We start from the raw sequence: 16,501 nt of genomic DNA on the forward strand, positions 1-16,501 counted from the left end.
GTGATTCCTTAGTACCCACATAAAGTCAGATGCACAAAGTGACATATGCATCTGGAGTTCCCTTGTAGTGGCAAGAGGCTTTGGTGGGCCCATTGATTCTCTCTTTCCCCTGTGCCTGCATCTCTTTAATCTGCAGGGCACACATCTTGCAAAGCTCTTGCTTGCTTGCAAAGCCTGCTGGTCCAGGTTTGATTCCCCGGTACCCATGTAATTACTCATTTGAGAGACAAAGAGACAGATAGGGAGGGGGTGAGGGAGGGAGAGGGAGAGAAAGGGCACCACAGGAGCTCCAGCCACTGCCAAGAAACTTCAGACACATGTGTCAACTTGTGCATCTGTCTTATGTGGGTCCTGGGGAACCAAAACTGGGTCCTTAGGCTTCCCAGGCAAATGCCTTAACTGCTAAGCCATATTTTCAGCTCAATAAAAGTTTTTTTTTTTTTTTTTTTTTTTTTTTTTTTTTTTTTGGTTTTTCGAGGTAGGGTCTCACTCTGGTCCAGGCTGACCTGGAATTAACTCTGTCATCTCAGGGTGGCCTTGAACTCATGGCAATCCTCCTACCTCTGCCTCCCTGAGTGCTGGGATTAAAGGCGTGCACCACCACGCCCGGCTTTCGATAAAAGTATTTTAAAAACATTAAGGCAGATCCAGGTGTGGTGATGTCACCTTTAATCCTAACATTTAATGAGGCTGTGGTAGGAGGATTGTTGTGAGTTCAAGGCCATCCTGGTGCTACAGAGTTTGCTCCATGTCAGCCTCATCTACAGTGAAACTCTTCCAACAAATTTTTTTTTAATTTTAAAAAATTAAACCAGACTGGAAATATGGCTCAGTAGTTAAAGAGACTTGCTTGCAAAGCCTGATGGCCCAGGTTTGATTCCCCAGTGTCCACATAAAGGCAGATGCACAAAATGGTACATGCCTTTAATCCCAGCACTTGAAAGGCAGAGGATCACCATCAATTTGAGGTCACCCTGAGATTATATGGTGAATTCTAAGTCAACTTAGGCTAGAGCAAGACCCTGCCTCAAAAAACAAAAAACAACAACAAAAAAAACCAAAGTGGCTCATTCACTTGGGGTTCATTTGCAGTGGTAAGAGACCCTGGCACACCCATATATACATTTACACATTCTCTCTCTCAAATAAATACATATTTTTTTAAAAAGCCAGAGCCAGGAGTGGTGATAACTGTCTTTAATCCTAGCACTTGAGGGGAGGCTGTAGTAGGAGGATCAGTGTAAGTTTGAGGGCACCCTGGTGCTACAGAGTGAGTTCAGGTCAGACTGGGTTAGAGTGAAACCCTACTTGAAAAAAGTGAAAATGGGCTGGAGAGATGACTTTAGAGGTTAAGGCACTTGCCTGAGAAGCCCAAGGACCCCTGTTCAACTCTCCACATAAGCCAGATGCCCAAGGTGATGCAAGCACGAAGGGTTGCATATGTGCACTAGGTGGCACATGTGTCTGGAGTTCGATTTCAGTTGGCTGGAGGCCCTGGCATGCCAACTCTCTCTCCCCTCTTGCTCTCTGCCTGTCACATACTTTAAAAAAAAAAAAAAGTGAAAAAAAATTAAATCCGGCTAGAGTGAAGATCCAGTGGTTAATTGTGTTTCCTGAGAAAGCATGAGGGAACCTAAAACTACCTGAGTTCCAATCCCCAGATCCCGCATAAACATATGGGTGTTGTTGAGAAGGCCTGTAACCCAAGCCCTGCAAAAGAGAGCAGAGACCCGAAAATTGAGTAGACTCCCAGAAAAAAGCAAGCTTGGACTGGGGAGATGCTCAGCAGTTAAAGGAGCTTGCTCACCAGGCATGGTAGTGCATGCCTTTAATCCCAGTATTTGGGAGGCAGAGGTAGGAGGATCACTGTGAGTTCAAGGCCAGCCTAGAACTAAAGAGTGTGTTCCATGTCAGCCTGGGCTAGAGGGAGACTCTAACTTGAAAAACAAAAACAAACAAACAAAAAACCCAAAAGACAGGCTGAAGAGATAGCTTAGCACTTAAGGCATTTGCCTGCAAAGCCAAAAGCCCTAGGTTCGATTCCCCAGAACCCATGTAAGATAGATGCACAAGGGGGTGGAGTTCATTTGCAGTGGCTGGAGGCCCTGGCACACCCATTTTCTCTCTTTCTCTCTCTCAAATAAATAAATAAAAATGAAGTTATAAAAAATCAAATTATCTCTCTCTCTCTCTTCTCTCTACCTCTTGTATATTAGTTATCTTTGTTTTCCTTTTCTTAGTGGGGACTAACCTGTAAATCCCAGTACCAGCATGTGGCTGTCATCCACAATGAGCTTTTGATCAGAGACCTACAGGGTTTCCTAAAACAAAGACAGATTTCTGTCATTGTACTTGATGACCCACCAAAGGTTAGTGGTAAGACCCTACTGCTGAAGACACCTTATGTGGTTGACACGTAAAATGGAACGGCATGGCTGGAAGCTGGAAGAGAGTCAGTCCCCAGACAGTCAGCGTGTCTAGTGCCAGAAGGTGCTACATGGGCGACTGGGGGAAATGACCAATATCTGTCCAAGCAACTCATGGTCTAACCTACTTAGCAGCAAATAACCAGTTGTGATGCCCACACAAGTGCAATAGTGGCACACAGCCATGGTGGGGAACCAACTGCTCTTGATTTGGCTAACTGATCCCCTCAGTGGTACGGGACCCATAGCTGGAGCTGGGAAACAAGTCAGAACCATATCCAAACATAAGCCCGCTCTCCGTTATCAAGCTACCATCAATTATGGGCTACAAGAGGGCCTACACCTATTAAATTCTCTATAAAAAAAAAAGTAAGGGTTATCTTACTTGTCCTGGTGCTAACTTACTCTCCGTTGGAGAATCTGCTTGTCTTTTTCAGATAGATGTAGATCCTAAGGAGAGAGCCACCCCATCATACCTCAAAAGGGCCCCGGATGAAACTAAGAAAAATTGGAGAAATAAGCAAGGGTGCTGTTTTCCTGGTGAACCAGGTACCAGCACAAGGGTGAAGGAGATCAACACAGAGAAAAATCAACTCCTACCAAATCAGAGAGCCAGAAACCCAGAGGCCCCCAACACCACCTCACTGAGGCAGACCAAAGAAAAGAATGTCAGAGCCACATGTTGGGTCATGATATGCAGAGACATTTATCCTACCCATAACTGTGGGCTAGCTCCACAATGCCCAACCCATATACCTCAAGAAGGAGGGGCCAAGGGCAGGGGGTAGGTCACAGATGAGCCTAATAATGGTACCAAACTGACTGTATTTGCTGAATACAAAACTAATTAATAAAAAATTAAAAATTAAAAAAAACCAAAATTAAGAAAACACATGTGTGATACTGGGGGGTGGATCTGGAGTGTGTAGGTGTGTTGGGAGCCACCTTGGGCTTTGGCTATTGGTTCTGCCTCTGAGATGGAGGGATAAGGTGAGCCAGGTTCTTCCACCATGATGAAACTTCCCCTGTAATCTGTACGGCTAAGAAAACACTTTCCTCCCATAAGCTGCTTCTGGTTTGCTCCAGCTATGAGAAGGGCCAGCTGATGATTGAGGATGTGGCCATCCACTTCTGCCAGGAGGAGTAGGAGCTCCTTAATGTACCCAGAGGAAACTTTATCATGACGTGATGCTACAGAATTTATTTATTTATTATTGACAACTTCTATAATTTTAAATAATATCCCCAGTTTCCCCTTTAAAACTCCACTCTCCATCATATCCCCTCCTCCTCTCAATCAGTCTCTCTTTTATTTTCATGTTATCATCTTTTCCTCCTCTTATGATGGTCTTGTGTAGGTAGTGTCAGGCACTGTGAGGTCATGGATATCCAGGCCATTCTGTGTCTGGAGGAGCACCTTGTAAGGAGTCCTACCCTTCCCTTGGATCTTACATTCTTCCCACCACCTCTTCCGCAATGGACCCTGAGCCGTGGAAGGTGTGATTGAGATATTCCAGTGCTCAGCCCTCCTCTGTCACTTCTCAGCACCACGGTGCCTTCTGAGTCATCCCAAGCTCACTGCCATCTGAAAAGAGAAGGTTCTCTAAGCAATATATGGGTATGAATATTAAGAGAAGTACTTACTGGGCAGTTTACATTTAGCCAGACAGCAGCACCCCCAGGGCTCATGACTATCCCTGTTGTAAGTTTTCAGTATCAGGGTTGTATTTCCTTACATGGAGCAGGCCTTCAGTCAAATTAAAGGGTGGTTGGTTTCCCCCATTACAGACTTGCCACTATTGCACCAGTTGGCTTATTTGGCCTGGCTGGCCAAAATATAAGGCTTGCAGTGTCCACTGTTGAGTATCTTTACTGGTGATTTCTCTCTCTCCCATTGAACTGCATGCAGAATGGCTTCTTCCAGCTTTCTGTCAGCTGGTCTACATGGAGGAGGTTTTCAGCTCAGCTGATGCTGGAGAATTTTACACTTATTAGCTCTCTGGGTTGTGAATGTGGAGATAAGGAAGCTCCCTGCAAGCAAGCATCAGAGAAGCCCTGTGCATGTAGACAAACTGGAAATGATAACCCAGGCACCAGAGGCCTCCTCCAGCACCAGAGCTCCCCCAGCAAGAACACAGAGCAAGAGAAGCCTTCCCACCTAAGTCCACTCCTGGGCAGCAACGGGTAGCACACAGAATCCCTTCAGTTGTAGTGACTGTGGGGCAAGTTTCCAGGAGGCCTTCACCCTTCTACCTCATTTCATAACTCACATTGAAGAGAGATCTCTACGATGCTCAACAGGTAGAAATGGCCCCAGTGAGAACTCAGTCCATGTTAGTTGACAAAAAACTCACCTTGCAAAAAGAACCCGTGTGTGTAATGAGTGTGGGAGGGCCTTCTGCTACCCTTCTAAATTGAGGCAGCACCAGAAGGTTCACACAGCATAAAACCTTGAGTGCAGCGAGTGGGGGAAAACCTTCAACCACAAAGATGCACTTGGTCTGCACCAGAGGACTCAAGGGACAAAGGCCTTCCAAGTCAACATATGTGGGAAGGTCTCAGTGCCGGGTCCACCCTCATTTGGCACCGGAAAGTCCACAAAGAAGAGCAGGGCTATGAGTGCAGGGAATGTGGAAAGTGCTTTAAAGACAACAGCAGCTTCATTTTCCACCAGAGAGTATACGCTGGAATAAGGCCTTTTCACTGCAAAGCAATGTGGGAAAACCTATGTGGCTCACTCTAGTTTGTATCAGCACTTGAAAGGCCACACTGATGAGCAGCCCTGTTAAGTGCAGCCTGTGGGGAGAAACCTTCACCACCAGGTCCTACTGTGACCAGTACCAGCAGTTCCACACTGACGAGAGGCCCTACAGATGCACACAATGTAAGAAAGCCTTCAACACAATTCTAATTTTGTTTGGCACAAGAGAGTCCATACTGGAAAAAGGCCTTAGGAGGTCAGGGCCTATGACAGACAGCGCCGTTAGCCACTAGGATCCTGTTGATTGTGAGACATCTCATTCCAGAAATGAGAAGGGAGAGAGTAGCCTTTGGAGAGTGCCAACTGAAGGAGACCAACCTTTTACATTCCATAACACCTACGGGTCCCCCTTGTGTGCCAGGTATGTGGGAAGCTCATATGAACCACCAGGCACACTCTCCCGGGTTATTATCACTCAAGCCACCCCATTTCTCCTACCTGGCAGGTCCCCACTGTGTATATTGGTCACCCCAATCTGTTAAGGAAGGCTGATCTCATCTCCCTAGCAAGTAGAAGGGGATCATGAATGATGGAGTCCATAACTTATTAGGTTGTCCTCCTCTTAACGAGTTAGGCATGGGCATTGCTTAGCTGTAGCTACGTGGAGATGAGTGGGGCAGTCTCTGTGTGTTGGTGGAGGGGTGTGCTTTGGAAATTGCTGACTCTTTTTAAAATTTATTTTTATTAACAACTTCCATGATTGTAAACAATATCCCATGGTAATGCCCTCCCTCCCCCAACTTTCCCCTTTGAAATTTCATTCTCCATCATATTCCCTCTTCCTCTCAATCAGTTTCTCTTTTATTTTGATGTCATGATCTTTTCCTCCTCTTATGATGGTCTTGTGTAGGTAGTGTCAGGCACTGTGAGGTCATGGATATCCAGGCCATTTTGTGTCTGGAGGAGCATGTTGTAAGGAATCCTACCCTTCCTTTGGCTCTTACATTCTTTCCTCCACCTCTTCCACAATGCACCCCGAGCCTTGGAAGGTGTCATAGAGATATTGCAATGCTGAGCCCTCCTCTGTCACTTCTTCCCAGAACCAAGATGCCTTCTGAGTCATCCCAAGCTCACTGCCATCTGAAAAGAGAAGGTTCTCTACCAAAAGTGAGAGTAGTATTAATATATGGGTATGAACATTAAGAGAAGTGCTTACTGGACAGTTTGATAGCACTGTATATAGTTAGCCAAACAGCAGCAGATGTTACACCCCTAGGGCTCATGACTACCTGTTTTAAGTTTTCAGTATCAGGGATGTATGTATTCCCCCTCATGGAGCGGGCCTCCAGTCCAATTAGAGGGCAGTTGGTTTCCACCATGACAGATGTACCACTATTGCACTTGGCTCATTTGACCTGGCTGGCCAACTATAAGGCTTGCAGTGTCCACTGTTGAGTATCTTCACTGGTGATTTCTCTCTCTCCCATTGAACTGCATGCAGAATGGCTTCTTCCAGCTTTCTGTCAGCTGGTCTACATGGAGGAGGTTATCAGCTCAGTTCCAGCAGGATTTCTCAGTGGCCTTGCAGCCCAAGTATGTGGACTCTTAAGCAATAGGGTCTTACCATCTATTCCTGGTGGGAAACCAAGGGCCTCGGCAATGGCCTGTAATGTTTTGGGGGCATCAGGGACCTCCCTGGCTAACAACTCACTGGAAGATATCCCATCCCTGGCACTGAAAATTTTCTAGTAACAATCTATGGCTCCTGAGTGTTCCATTGTCTAAAAAAAGTAGGTTTCCATATGATTTATTTATATCCTCTTAGATTTTGATAAGCCCTCCCTCCACCTTTCCTTTACTCAATCTCTTGCCCTGACCTCACTAAAGACTTTCCACCCCCATTAAGCTATTCTTCTACTTACATATATGCAATACCATCCTATTAAGTACCCCCCTCCCTTCCTTTCTATTCCCTTTATCTCTTTTCTAGCTTACTGGCCTTTGCTACTGAGTTTTCTTCCTATTCACACAGAAGTCCAATCATCTGTAGCTATGATTCACATATGAGAGAGAGCATGCGATGTTTGGTTTTCTGGGCCTGGGACACCTCACTTAGTATAATCCTTTCCAGATCCATTCATTTTCCTGCAAATTTCATAACCTCATATTTCTTTACTGCTGCTCTTTTAAAGTATATTTTATTACTATTTATTTGACAGAGGGAGAGAAAGAGAGAGAGAGGGAGGGAGTGAAGGAGGGAGAGAATGGGTATGCCAGGGCCTCTATCCACTGCAAACGAACCCCAGACGTGTGCAACACCTTGTGCATCTGGCTAACATGGGTCCTGGGAAATTGAACCTGGGTCCTCTGGCTTTGCAGGCAAGTGCCTTAACCACTAAGCCATCCCTCCAGCTCATTTTTCACTCTTTTTGTGGATAGTGTTGACTACACATGATGCTCATCATGCCTGGGCAGACTTTCATGTTACTTGGAAATAGGTGTTCTAATAAAGTACTGTCTGTGCTAAAATTAAAAAAACAAACAAACAAAAAAGATGCTTGCTTGCAAAGCCTGCTGATCTGGGTTTGAGTCCCCAGTACCCATGTGAAGTCAGATGCACAAAATTGCACATGTGTTCAGAGTTTGTTTGCAGTGTCAAGAGGCCCTGGTGTGCCCTCTCGCTTTCCTCTCTTCCCACAAATAAATAATTTTTTTGTTTGTTTGTTTTTTGAGGTAGGGTCTCACTCTAGCCCAGGCTGACCTGGAATTCACTATGTAGTCTCAGGCTGGCTTTGAACTCATAGCGATCCTCCTACCTCTGCCTCCCAAGTGCTGGGATTAAAGGCGTGTGCCACCATACCTAGCATAAAGACTTTTTTTAAAGCAGCAAGCTTCAGTATCAATAAGAGATTCTGGCTCAAATAAGAATGGAAGGATGGGCCTGGAGAGATGTCTTAGTGTTAAGAACTCATGTTCAAATCTCCAGATCCCATATAGTCAGATGCACAGTAACACAAGTGTGGAGTGTCGCACTTACATACAAGTGGCTCACATGTTTGGAGTTTGTTTGCAGTGGCTGAAAGTCTTGGTGCACCCATTCTCTTTCTCTGTCTTTTTTTTTTTTTTTTTTTTTTTTGAGGTAGGGTCTCACCCTAGTCCAGATTGACCTGGAGAGAATGGGAGGAGGATCATGGAGAACATGTGATGTTGTGCTCCAGCCACTGCAGTGGAGCAACTATATAGCACACATCTCAACTGAAAGTGAAGCTAGGGCTGGCATGGTGGCTCACATCCTTAATCCCAACATTCAGGAGGCTGAGGCAGATGGATTGCCATGAGTTCAAGGCCAGCCTGGTGGCCTGGGTTCTTTTCCCCAGTACCCATGTAGAGCCAGATGCACAAACTGGTACATGAGTCTAGAGTTCATTTGCAGTGGCAAAAGGCTTTGGAGTGCTTATTCTTTCTCACCCTGCCTCTCTGTCTCTCAAAATAAATAATTTTTTTTTAAAGTATGTAGGAGATGGCTGTGAATAAAGTACTTGCTACACAAGTATGACCACCTATGTTTGGATCCCTAGAACTGGTGAAGTACTGTGAGCATTTGCAATCACCTACAGCAGGATGGAAGACACAGTAGGAGAATCCTCTAAAATTTCACGGGCTGTCAGGCAGCCACACCTGGCTTTCCACTTCTTTAAAAAAAATTTTTTTTAAGTTGGGTGTGGTGGCACATGCCTTTAATCCTAGCACTTGGGAGGCAGGCGTAGGAGCATCACCATGGCTTTGAGGCCACCCTGAGACTACATTGTGAATTCCAGATCAGCCTGGGCTACAGTGAGACCCTACCTCAACCAAACAAAATAAATATGCAAATAGAGAGAGAGAAGAGACAGATAAACAGAATGTGCACATCTCTAGCCACTGCAAATTAATTCCAGTGACATGTGCCACTTTGTGCTTCTGGCTGTATGTGAGTACTGGGGAATCGAACCCAGAGCATTAGGTTTTGCAGACAGGTGCCTTAACCACTTAACCATCCCTCCAGCTCCATGTCTCTTATTTTTTCTTTGAGAGAAATAGGCAGGAGGAGAAAGAGAGAGAGAGAAATAGGCATGGGGAGAGTGAGAATGGGTGTACTAGGTATGCTAGCCACTGCTAATGAACTCCAGATGTGTGTGCCCATGGATACTGGGGAGTGGAACCTAGGTCCTTTGGCTTTGTAGACAGGCGCCTTAACCCCTAAGTCATCTCTGCAGCCCCCTCTTTTTTAAAAAAAAATTATTTATTTGCAAGCAGAGATGGGGGGCAGGGGTTGAAGCAAGACAGTCAGTATGGGTGCACCAGGACCTCTTGCTCCTGGAAGGGAACTCCAGATGCATGTGCCATTTTGTACATCTGGCTTGACATGGGGAATTGAATCCAGTATAACAGGCTTTGCAACAAGTGTTGACTACCTAGCCATCTCCCCAGCCCTTTCATCTTTTTTTTTTGTTGTTGTTGATTTTTATTTATTTGAAAGAGACAGGCAGAGAGAGAGAGAAATGGGTGCACCAGGGCCTTCAGCCACTGCAAACAAACTCCCGATACATACGTCCCCCTTGTGCATCTGGCTAATGTGCATACTGGAGAATCGAGCCTCGAACCAGGGTCCTTAGACTTCACAGGCAAGCGCTTAACCTCTAAGCCACCTTTCATCTTTTTTTAAAAACATATTTTATGGGGCTAGGACTGCAGGCCTGCGTGGTCTCGTGTGGCACTGTATGTAGGCTCTAGAGATGGAGCTCAGGCTCATTGCAGCACATCCTCTCACTTACTGAGCCATCTCCCCTGCACCCTCTTGTTTCAGGTAAGTTTTCATGTAGCCCAGGCTGGCCTCAAATTTGTCATGGAGCCAAGGATGACCTTGAACACGCACCCCTGACTGCACCTCTCAAGGGATGAAACACATGTACCACACCTGGCCTAGCCCCCAAATCTGTAGTTCCTTTTTTCTCTGTAGTCACATCATTACTCAATATCTCAACGTTACGTTAGAGATTTAACTTTTCTTATTTTTTTCTTCTATTTTTTTTTTTCTCTTAAGATCTTTATTTTATTTTTTCCCCATGGAAAAAAAATTTTTTTTTCACTCTAGGCCAGGCTGATCTGGAATTCACTATGTACTCTCAGGGTGGCCTCAAACTCACTGCGATCTTCCTACCTCTGCCTCCTGAGTTAAAAGCATTTTTATTTACTTATATATTTGAAGAGAGAGAGGGAGGGAGAGAAGCAGATAAGACAAAATGGGCATGCCACGGCCTCTAGCCACTCACTGCAAACAAACTCCAGATGCATGTACCACTTTGTGCATCTGGCACCTGGGTAATTGAGCCTTGATCCTTAGGCTTTGCAGGGCTTAACTGCTAAGCCATCTCTTATCCAGATTGAGTCTCACTCTAACCCTACTGACTTGGAACCTGTAGCCCCAGGCTGGCTTCAAACGTAAGGCAGTCCTCCTACCTCAGCCTGTGGAGGGCTGGAAGACATGCACAACCATATTAGGATTCCCTCCCCCTTTTTTATTTTTTTGTTTTGAGGTAGTGTCTCACTCTAGCTCAGACTGACCTAAGTACATTCACTAGGTAGTCTCAGGGTGGCCTTGAACTCACAGTGATCCTCCTACCTCTGCCTCCCAAGTACTTGGATTAAAGGCATGTGCCAACACACCCAACTTCCATTTTTATTATTTTATTAATTTTTTGGGTTTTTTGAGGTAGATGAGTACTGGGATTAAAGGCATGTGCCACCACGCCCGGCTCCATTCTTTTTTGTTGTTGTTGTTATGTTTTGTTTTGAGGTAGGGTTTTACTCTAGCTCAGGCTGACCTGGAACTCACTATGTAGTCTCAGGGTGACATTTAACTCATGGTGATCCTCCTACCTCTGCCTCCCAAGCAGATTTTAAAAAGTATTTTATTTTTACTTTTTAGTTATTTTAGATACACACATAAAGAATGGGGTCCAGTAGGGCCTCCAGCCATTTCAAACAAACTCCAGACATGTGTACTACCTTGAGCATCTGGCTTAAGTGGGTACTGAGAATTGAACCTGGGTCCTTTGGCTTTGCAGGCAAGCACCTTAATTGCTAAGCCATTTCTCCAACTGTTAAGATTTTTTTTTTTTTTTTTTTTGAGACAAGGTCTCTTATTGGACTGGAATTCACTAATTAGGCTTGACTAACTACTAGTGAGCTCTAGGGATAGTCTTTTCTCCACCTCCCTAGTGCTGTATACTACCTATATCTCTGCATTTTATATGCATCCCGGGGAACCCACACTCAGGTCCTTCTACTTGAAAGGTAAACACTTTACCCACTGAGCTATGTTCCCACTGCTGAACGTGGTTAGTCATTGTGTGGGACTACTGTGTGTGTCTCTCACAACCCAAGGACACCCGCTGGTGGTACCTTCCCTGGCTGAGGAGCTGGCCTTTTGTCAAATACTAATTATAATAACAAGACGTACTCATGCAGTCATTTGTTTTATTTGAGGTCCAGCCAAGCCTGTTTGGAGAAGGGGTGGGTAGAGTTTGGGGCAGGAGGTCTGGCTCTCCCACTGGGATCCCTCCTGGAAGATGCCAGAGAGGAGGCAACTGGGATATTTTCTAGGAGTTCTACCCACTCTCCCTCTGGAGAAACTGAGGTAGAAACTGGCTTTGCTGGGTGGCAAAGTGCTTACATTTCTTCAGTTGGGCCTTTGTGGGGGTCCAGGGACACCCCACATCTGCCACACAGCCTCTTGGGCTGGACACTTTTCCTGGGAACCAGCCAGCAACTGGAGCAGCGGGTACCATACTTCTTGTACCTGGGATGGGATACAAGAAACCACCATTCAGGATTCAGCAGTAACCTAAGAAACCACAATGAGAAAACCATCTTACCCCAAACGTGGCTCTTTTCTCTTTCCCCATCCCCCATGCTATCTGAGCATAGATTGATTGGGGCCCCCACCCCAGCTCCTACATGCTGGTGACCTGATACCACAGGCATTGCATAGGGGAGTCCCATCTTCAGCATCTCTCCAGAGTGGGGTCCTCTGGGTCCTACAGGAAGCACAGCGCCGGGGCTCTAGAGGGTCAGAGGTCAAAGGACATAGTTTCAAAAGGAAGAATCTGAGTTCCAGAGGCCTGTGGGAAGTGACTTTCTTACTGGGGAGGGAGGCGGTGGTGGTCTCTCTGAAGGCGTCAGTGGCTCTGGCCAGCCTCGGGTGTTGTTAGAAGACTGAGGGAGAACCAGGAAGGGAGACAGATGGCAAAATCTCACATGGAAGGAAGCTGGGGGTGGGGGTGACTCAGCTGAGAGGGGGCCAGGCTGCTCCTTTGAGCTAGTCTAAATGAGGAATTGGGTTGGGGGAGGCAGGGAGAAAGACTGGGAAGATGGGAAAATGATCCCTCCAAAATATTTTTAAAACTCACCTAGGGCCTCACTGCTTCCAGGACTGGGCCCCAGGTCCCTGGTAGGGCTTGTGGGAGATTCCTGGGCATGGTTGCTGCTGGGCAGGCTGCAGTAAAGACAAGACACCCCCAAAATGAAGGCTTGTTCCTTTTTCTCTGCAGTGCTGGGGATGGAACCCAGGGTCTCATGCTGAGCAAGTGCCCTACCACTGATCCCCAACCCTCTGCACACCTGTTTTGGTAGCTGTTGAGGCAGGACCTCATGTAGCCCAGGGTTGGCCTCCCATCTGTAGCTGAGGATGACTCTGAACTCCAGATTCTACTGTCTCCACCTCCCAAGTGCTGGGATTATAAGCGTGTACCACCCACACTAGTTAATGTGGTGTTAGGGTTAGAACCCGGGGCTTCATGCATGCTAGACAAGCATTTACCCACTGAGTTAAATCCCCAGTTCTATGCTTATTTTTAGGCAGAGTGCCACTAAGTGTCTAGGCTGGCTTTGAACTCACTCTTTAGCCTTGGCAGGCCTTAACCTGTTTGAAAATTTTTAAAAAATTTAATTATAGATTGAAAAAAAATAAGACACAATATCTGGCTTTTTGTTTTGTTTTGGTTTTTTTTTTTGTTTTGGTTTGGTTTGGTTTTGCAAGGTAGGGTCTCACTGTAGCCCAGGATGACCTGGTGACTATGTAGTCTGAGGGTGGTCTCGAACTCACGGCAATCTTCCTACCTCTGCCTCATGAGTGCTGGACAGGTTCTTACTGTGTATCATAGGCCAAACTAGAATTCACCATCCTCCTGCCTCAGCCTCCTTGTGCTGGAATTACAGGTTTTACACCTGGCCCCAAATTGAGTTATTATAAAGGCTACCAGACACCTCTCCAGGAGATACCTACTGTCAGAAAGGCCTGGTTTGGGCCCTCACTAGGTAGCAATACTACTAATACTTTGAGACAGGCATGGAGGTTAAATGCCTCTAATTCTAGCACTTGGGAAGTTGAGGAGAATTGTGAGTTCTACGTTAGCCTGTGATACAGAAAGAGAAATATTTCTATTTATTTTACAAGCAGAAAGAGAGGGAGAATGGACATGTAGGGCCTCCTGCCACTACGAACGAACTCTAGATGCACATGCCACTTTGTGCATCTTGCTTTATGTGGGAACTGGGGAATCAAATCCAGGCCATCAGGCCTTTGAAGAAGAGCCTTAACTGCTGAGCTATCCTACTTCTGCTTCCCAAGTGCTGTGACTAGAGGTGTGCACCTCCACACCTGGGTTTAATTTTTAAATTTTTATTTTATTTATTATCTTTTGGTTTTTTGAGGTAGGGTCTCACTCTAGCTCAGGCTGACCTGGAATTCACTATGTAGTCCTTGAACTCTCTGCAATCCTCCTACCTCTGCCTCCCGAGTGCTAGGATTAAAGGCGTGCACCATCGTGCCAGCTGATTTAATTTTTAAAAATATTTTTATTTATTTATTTACTTGAGAGAGAAAAGAGAGAGAGAAAGGGGGGGGGGGGAGAATGGGCATGCCAGGGCCTCCAGCCACTGTTTTTTAAAATTTGCACACGTGTGTGGTATGGTTTTGCCAAAACAAAACAAAACAGGGCTGGAGATGATGGCTTAGCAGTTAAGGCGTTTGCTTGCAAAGCCAAAGGACCCAGGTTCGATTTCCCAGAACCCACATAAGCCAGGTGCACAAAGAGGTGCATGTATCTGGAGTCTGTTTGCAGTGGCTGGAGGCCCTGGCATGCCCATTCTCTCTCTCTCAAATAAATAAACTGCCGGCCGTGGTAGTGCACCCCTTAGGCAGAGGTAGGAGATCACCATGAATTCGAGGCCACCCTGAGACTACATAGTGAATTCCAGGTCAGCCTGAGCTAGTGTGAGATGCTCCCTTGAAAAACCAAAAAAGAAAAAAATAAATAAATAAAAAAATATTTTTAAAAAACTCCACACATACTTCACACATATACCATTTTGTGAATTTGGCTTCCTGTGAACCCAGGTTGTCAGGCTTTGCAAGCAACTTTTTTTTTCCCCCCCGAGGTAGGGTCTCACTCTAGCCCAGGATGACCTGGAACTCACTCTACTCTCCCAGACTGGTCTGGAATGCACAGTGATCCTCCCAAGTGCTGGGATTAAAGGCAGGTGCCACCTCATCTGACTCCGTTGTTGAGAGAGTGACTCCCTAAATTGGTCATGATGGCCCTGAACTCACTCTGTAGCCTATGCTGGCTTCAAACTTTCCAACCTCCATCTTAAGCTTCTGTAATGTTGCAACTACAGGTATACATCACTATGACTGGCAATGCTATTTTATAAAAATATTTTATTTATTTGAGATAGGGATAGAGAGAGAAGCAGAGAGAGAGAGAGAGAATGGGTGCACCAGGACCTTTAGCCACTGCAAACAAACTCCAGACACATGCACCATCTTGTGCATCTGGCTTATGTGGGTACTGGGGAATGGAACCTGGGCCCTCAGGCTTCGCAGGCAAGCACTTTAATCGCTAAGCCATCTCTCCAGCCCTCTTATTTTATTTTTAAGATTTACAACATCACCATCCCAGGCAGGCCCTACCTGTAGGTGGGAACAATCTGGAGACTGGAATCCGGCTGTATCTGAAACTCCAGGGTCACCCCCTTGAATCCTGGGTCCACTTTCTCAGTGCCCATGCGGGGGTTCGGCTGCTTCCGAGGTCTTCTCTGGGGTGAGGCTGGAGACACGCCAGGCGGCTCCAGGCTGTAGTACTTCCGGATGACTGACCTCTTGGTGTTCTTAGAATTCTTGGACATATTTAGAGGAACTGAAGTACCTAGGGCCACTAGCTCCCAGCAGGTCCCCAGGGCCTGGGGGACTGGGGAGGAAGACTCAGTCAGCCCCTTGTCTTTCTCTTGACGGGAGGGCAGAGCAGTGACGGAGTCTTGGCATGCAGGCCACAGGGACCTGGGAACAAGAGACAGGGTTGTCACCCCCTTTCCTTGGGTGACTTGATTTCAGCAGGTCTGAGGGTGGGGATGATCTAGTTGTTGCCTATTCCTTGTTGATTGTGTTCCCTGTCGCCTGGGTTGTTAGATGGCTTAAAAGTTACAAAGTAAATGCAAACTGAGTCTGATATGCCCCTGGCACTAACTCGGTCCCCATCCACCCAGTAACTAACAGGGATATCCCTAGGTGGGCTTCAGGTTAATAGGTTAACACTCCCCCTCCCCTTGTAACCCTTGGATGCCCCCTGAAAAGTGCCTATCTGCATCAAAGCGCTGGGAGGGGCAGCGGGGAATCGTCTGGTCCCTGACCTAGATGACCTCGCCATGTTCCTTTTCAGGGCTGAAAACTCTTTGCAAGTACTAAAAACTAACACGAGCTAAGTCTCAAGCCAGGGGTGGTGACTGCTTGAGAGCTAGGCCTGAAATACCAACCAGGCACGGGGGCGACGGGGATGGCGCCGTACGCACCTGCCACGGGGTCTGAGACATCTCAAGGTTCGGGGCTCCATCTGAATAGGGAGTCTGCTCTCCGGGGGTGACTCGGGGTCCAGACAGGGAGGCACCAGGAGCTCTTGCAGGAGCACCAAGTGCCGAGGTGGATCATCCTCCATGGCTCCCGACTCTCATAGCCCCGCCCCCCCCACGAATAAGTCAGATGAAGATGGGCGCCACCTGGGCGTGGCTGTCGCCACGTGAGGGCACGTCTCCTCACGCACCAGGAGCAAGGAGCCCCACCTGGGTGGGGCGTGGTCCCCCTCCTCTTTCCGAATCATGCCCACCCTTGAGGATCAAGGACCATCTAGATCCTTCCAGATCTGTTCACTGCTTGCTGGGGCGGGGCCTGGCTAAACTGGGCCTTCCCCGGGAAGGGGGCTGTCCCTTGCTGCCAGGGGTGGGCAGAGACATTCTGGGGTCCCAGTAGATGCAGGGGGCTGAGGTGTGGCCCCCAAGG

The 16,501-nt window shown here is 46.8% G+C and overlaps 1 protein-coding gene across 3 annotated transcripts; it reads right to left on the reverse strand.

Moving 5' to 3' along the window:
* Positions 1–11,645: 11,645 nt before the first annotated feature.
* On the reverse strand, positions 11,646–16,378 carry Zglp1 (zinc finger GATA like protein 1). Of its 3 annotated transcripts, XM_045143216.1 has the most exons (6): positions 16,018–16,378; positions 15,143–15,508; positions 12,579–12,664; positions 12,138–12,231; positions 11,843–11,968; positions 11,646–11,731 (listed from the first exon to the last, which is right to left on the reverse strand). In XM_045143216.1, exons 1-6 carry the CDS (start codon positions 16,158–16,160, stop codon positions 11,647–11,649), a joined length of 900 nt encoding a protein of 299 aa, XP_044999151.1. In that variant the 5' UTR covers positions 16,161–16,378; the 3' UTR covers position 11,646. The 3 variants fall into 3 exon arrangements, with proteins under 3 accessions (XP_044999151.1, XP_004667475.1, XP_044999152.1); XM_004667418.2 differs by having other exon boundaries at positions 11,646–11,968; XM_045143217.1 differs by lacking the exon at positions 11,646–11,731 and having other exon boundaries at positions 11,915–11,968; positions 12,045–12,231.
* Between the last annotated feature and the right edge of the window lie 123 nt (positions 16,379–16,501).

This window comes from Jaculus jaculus, chromosome 2 (assembly GCF_020740685.1).
Source record: "Jaculus jaculus isolate mJacJac1 chromosome 2, mJacJac1.mat.Y.cur, whole genome shotgun sequence".
Classification (NCBI taxonomy): Eukaryota; Metazoa; Chordata; class Mammalia; order Rodentia; family Dipodidae; genus Jaculus; species Jaculus jaculus.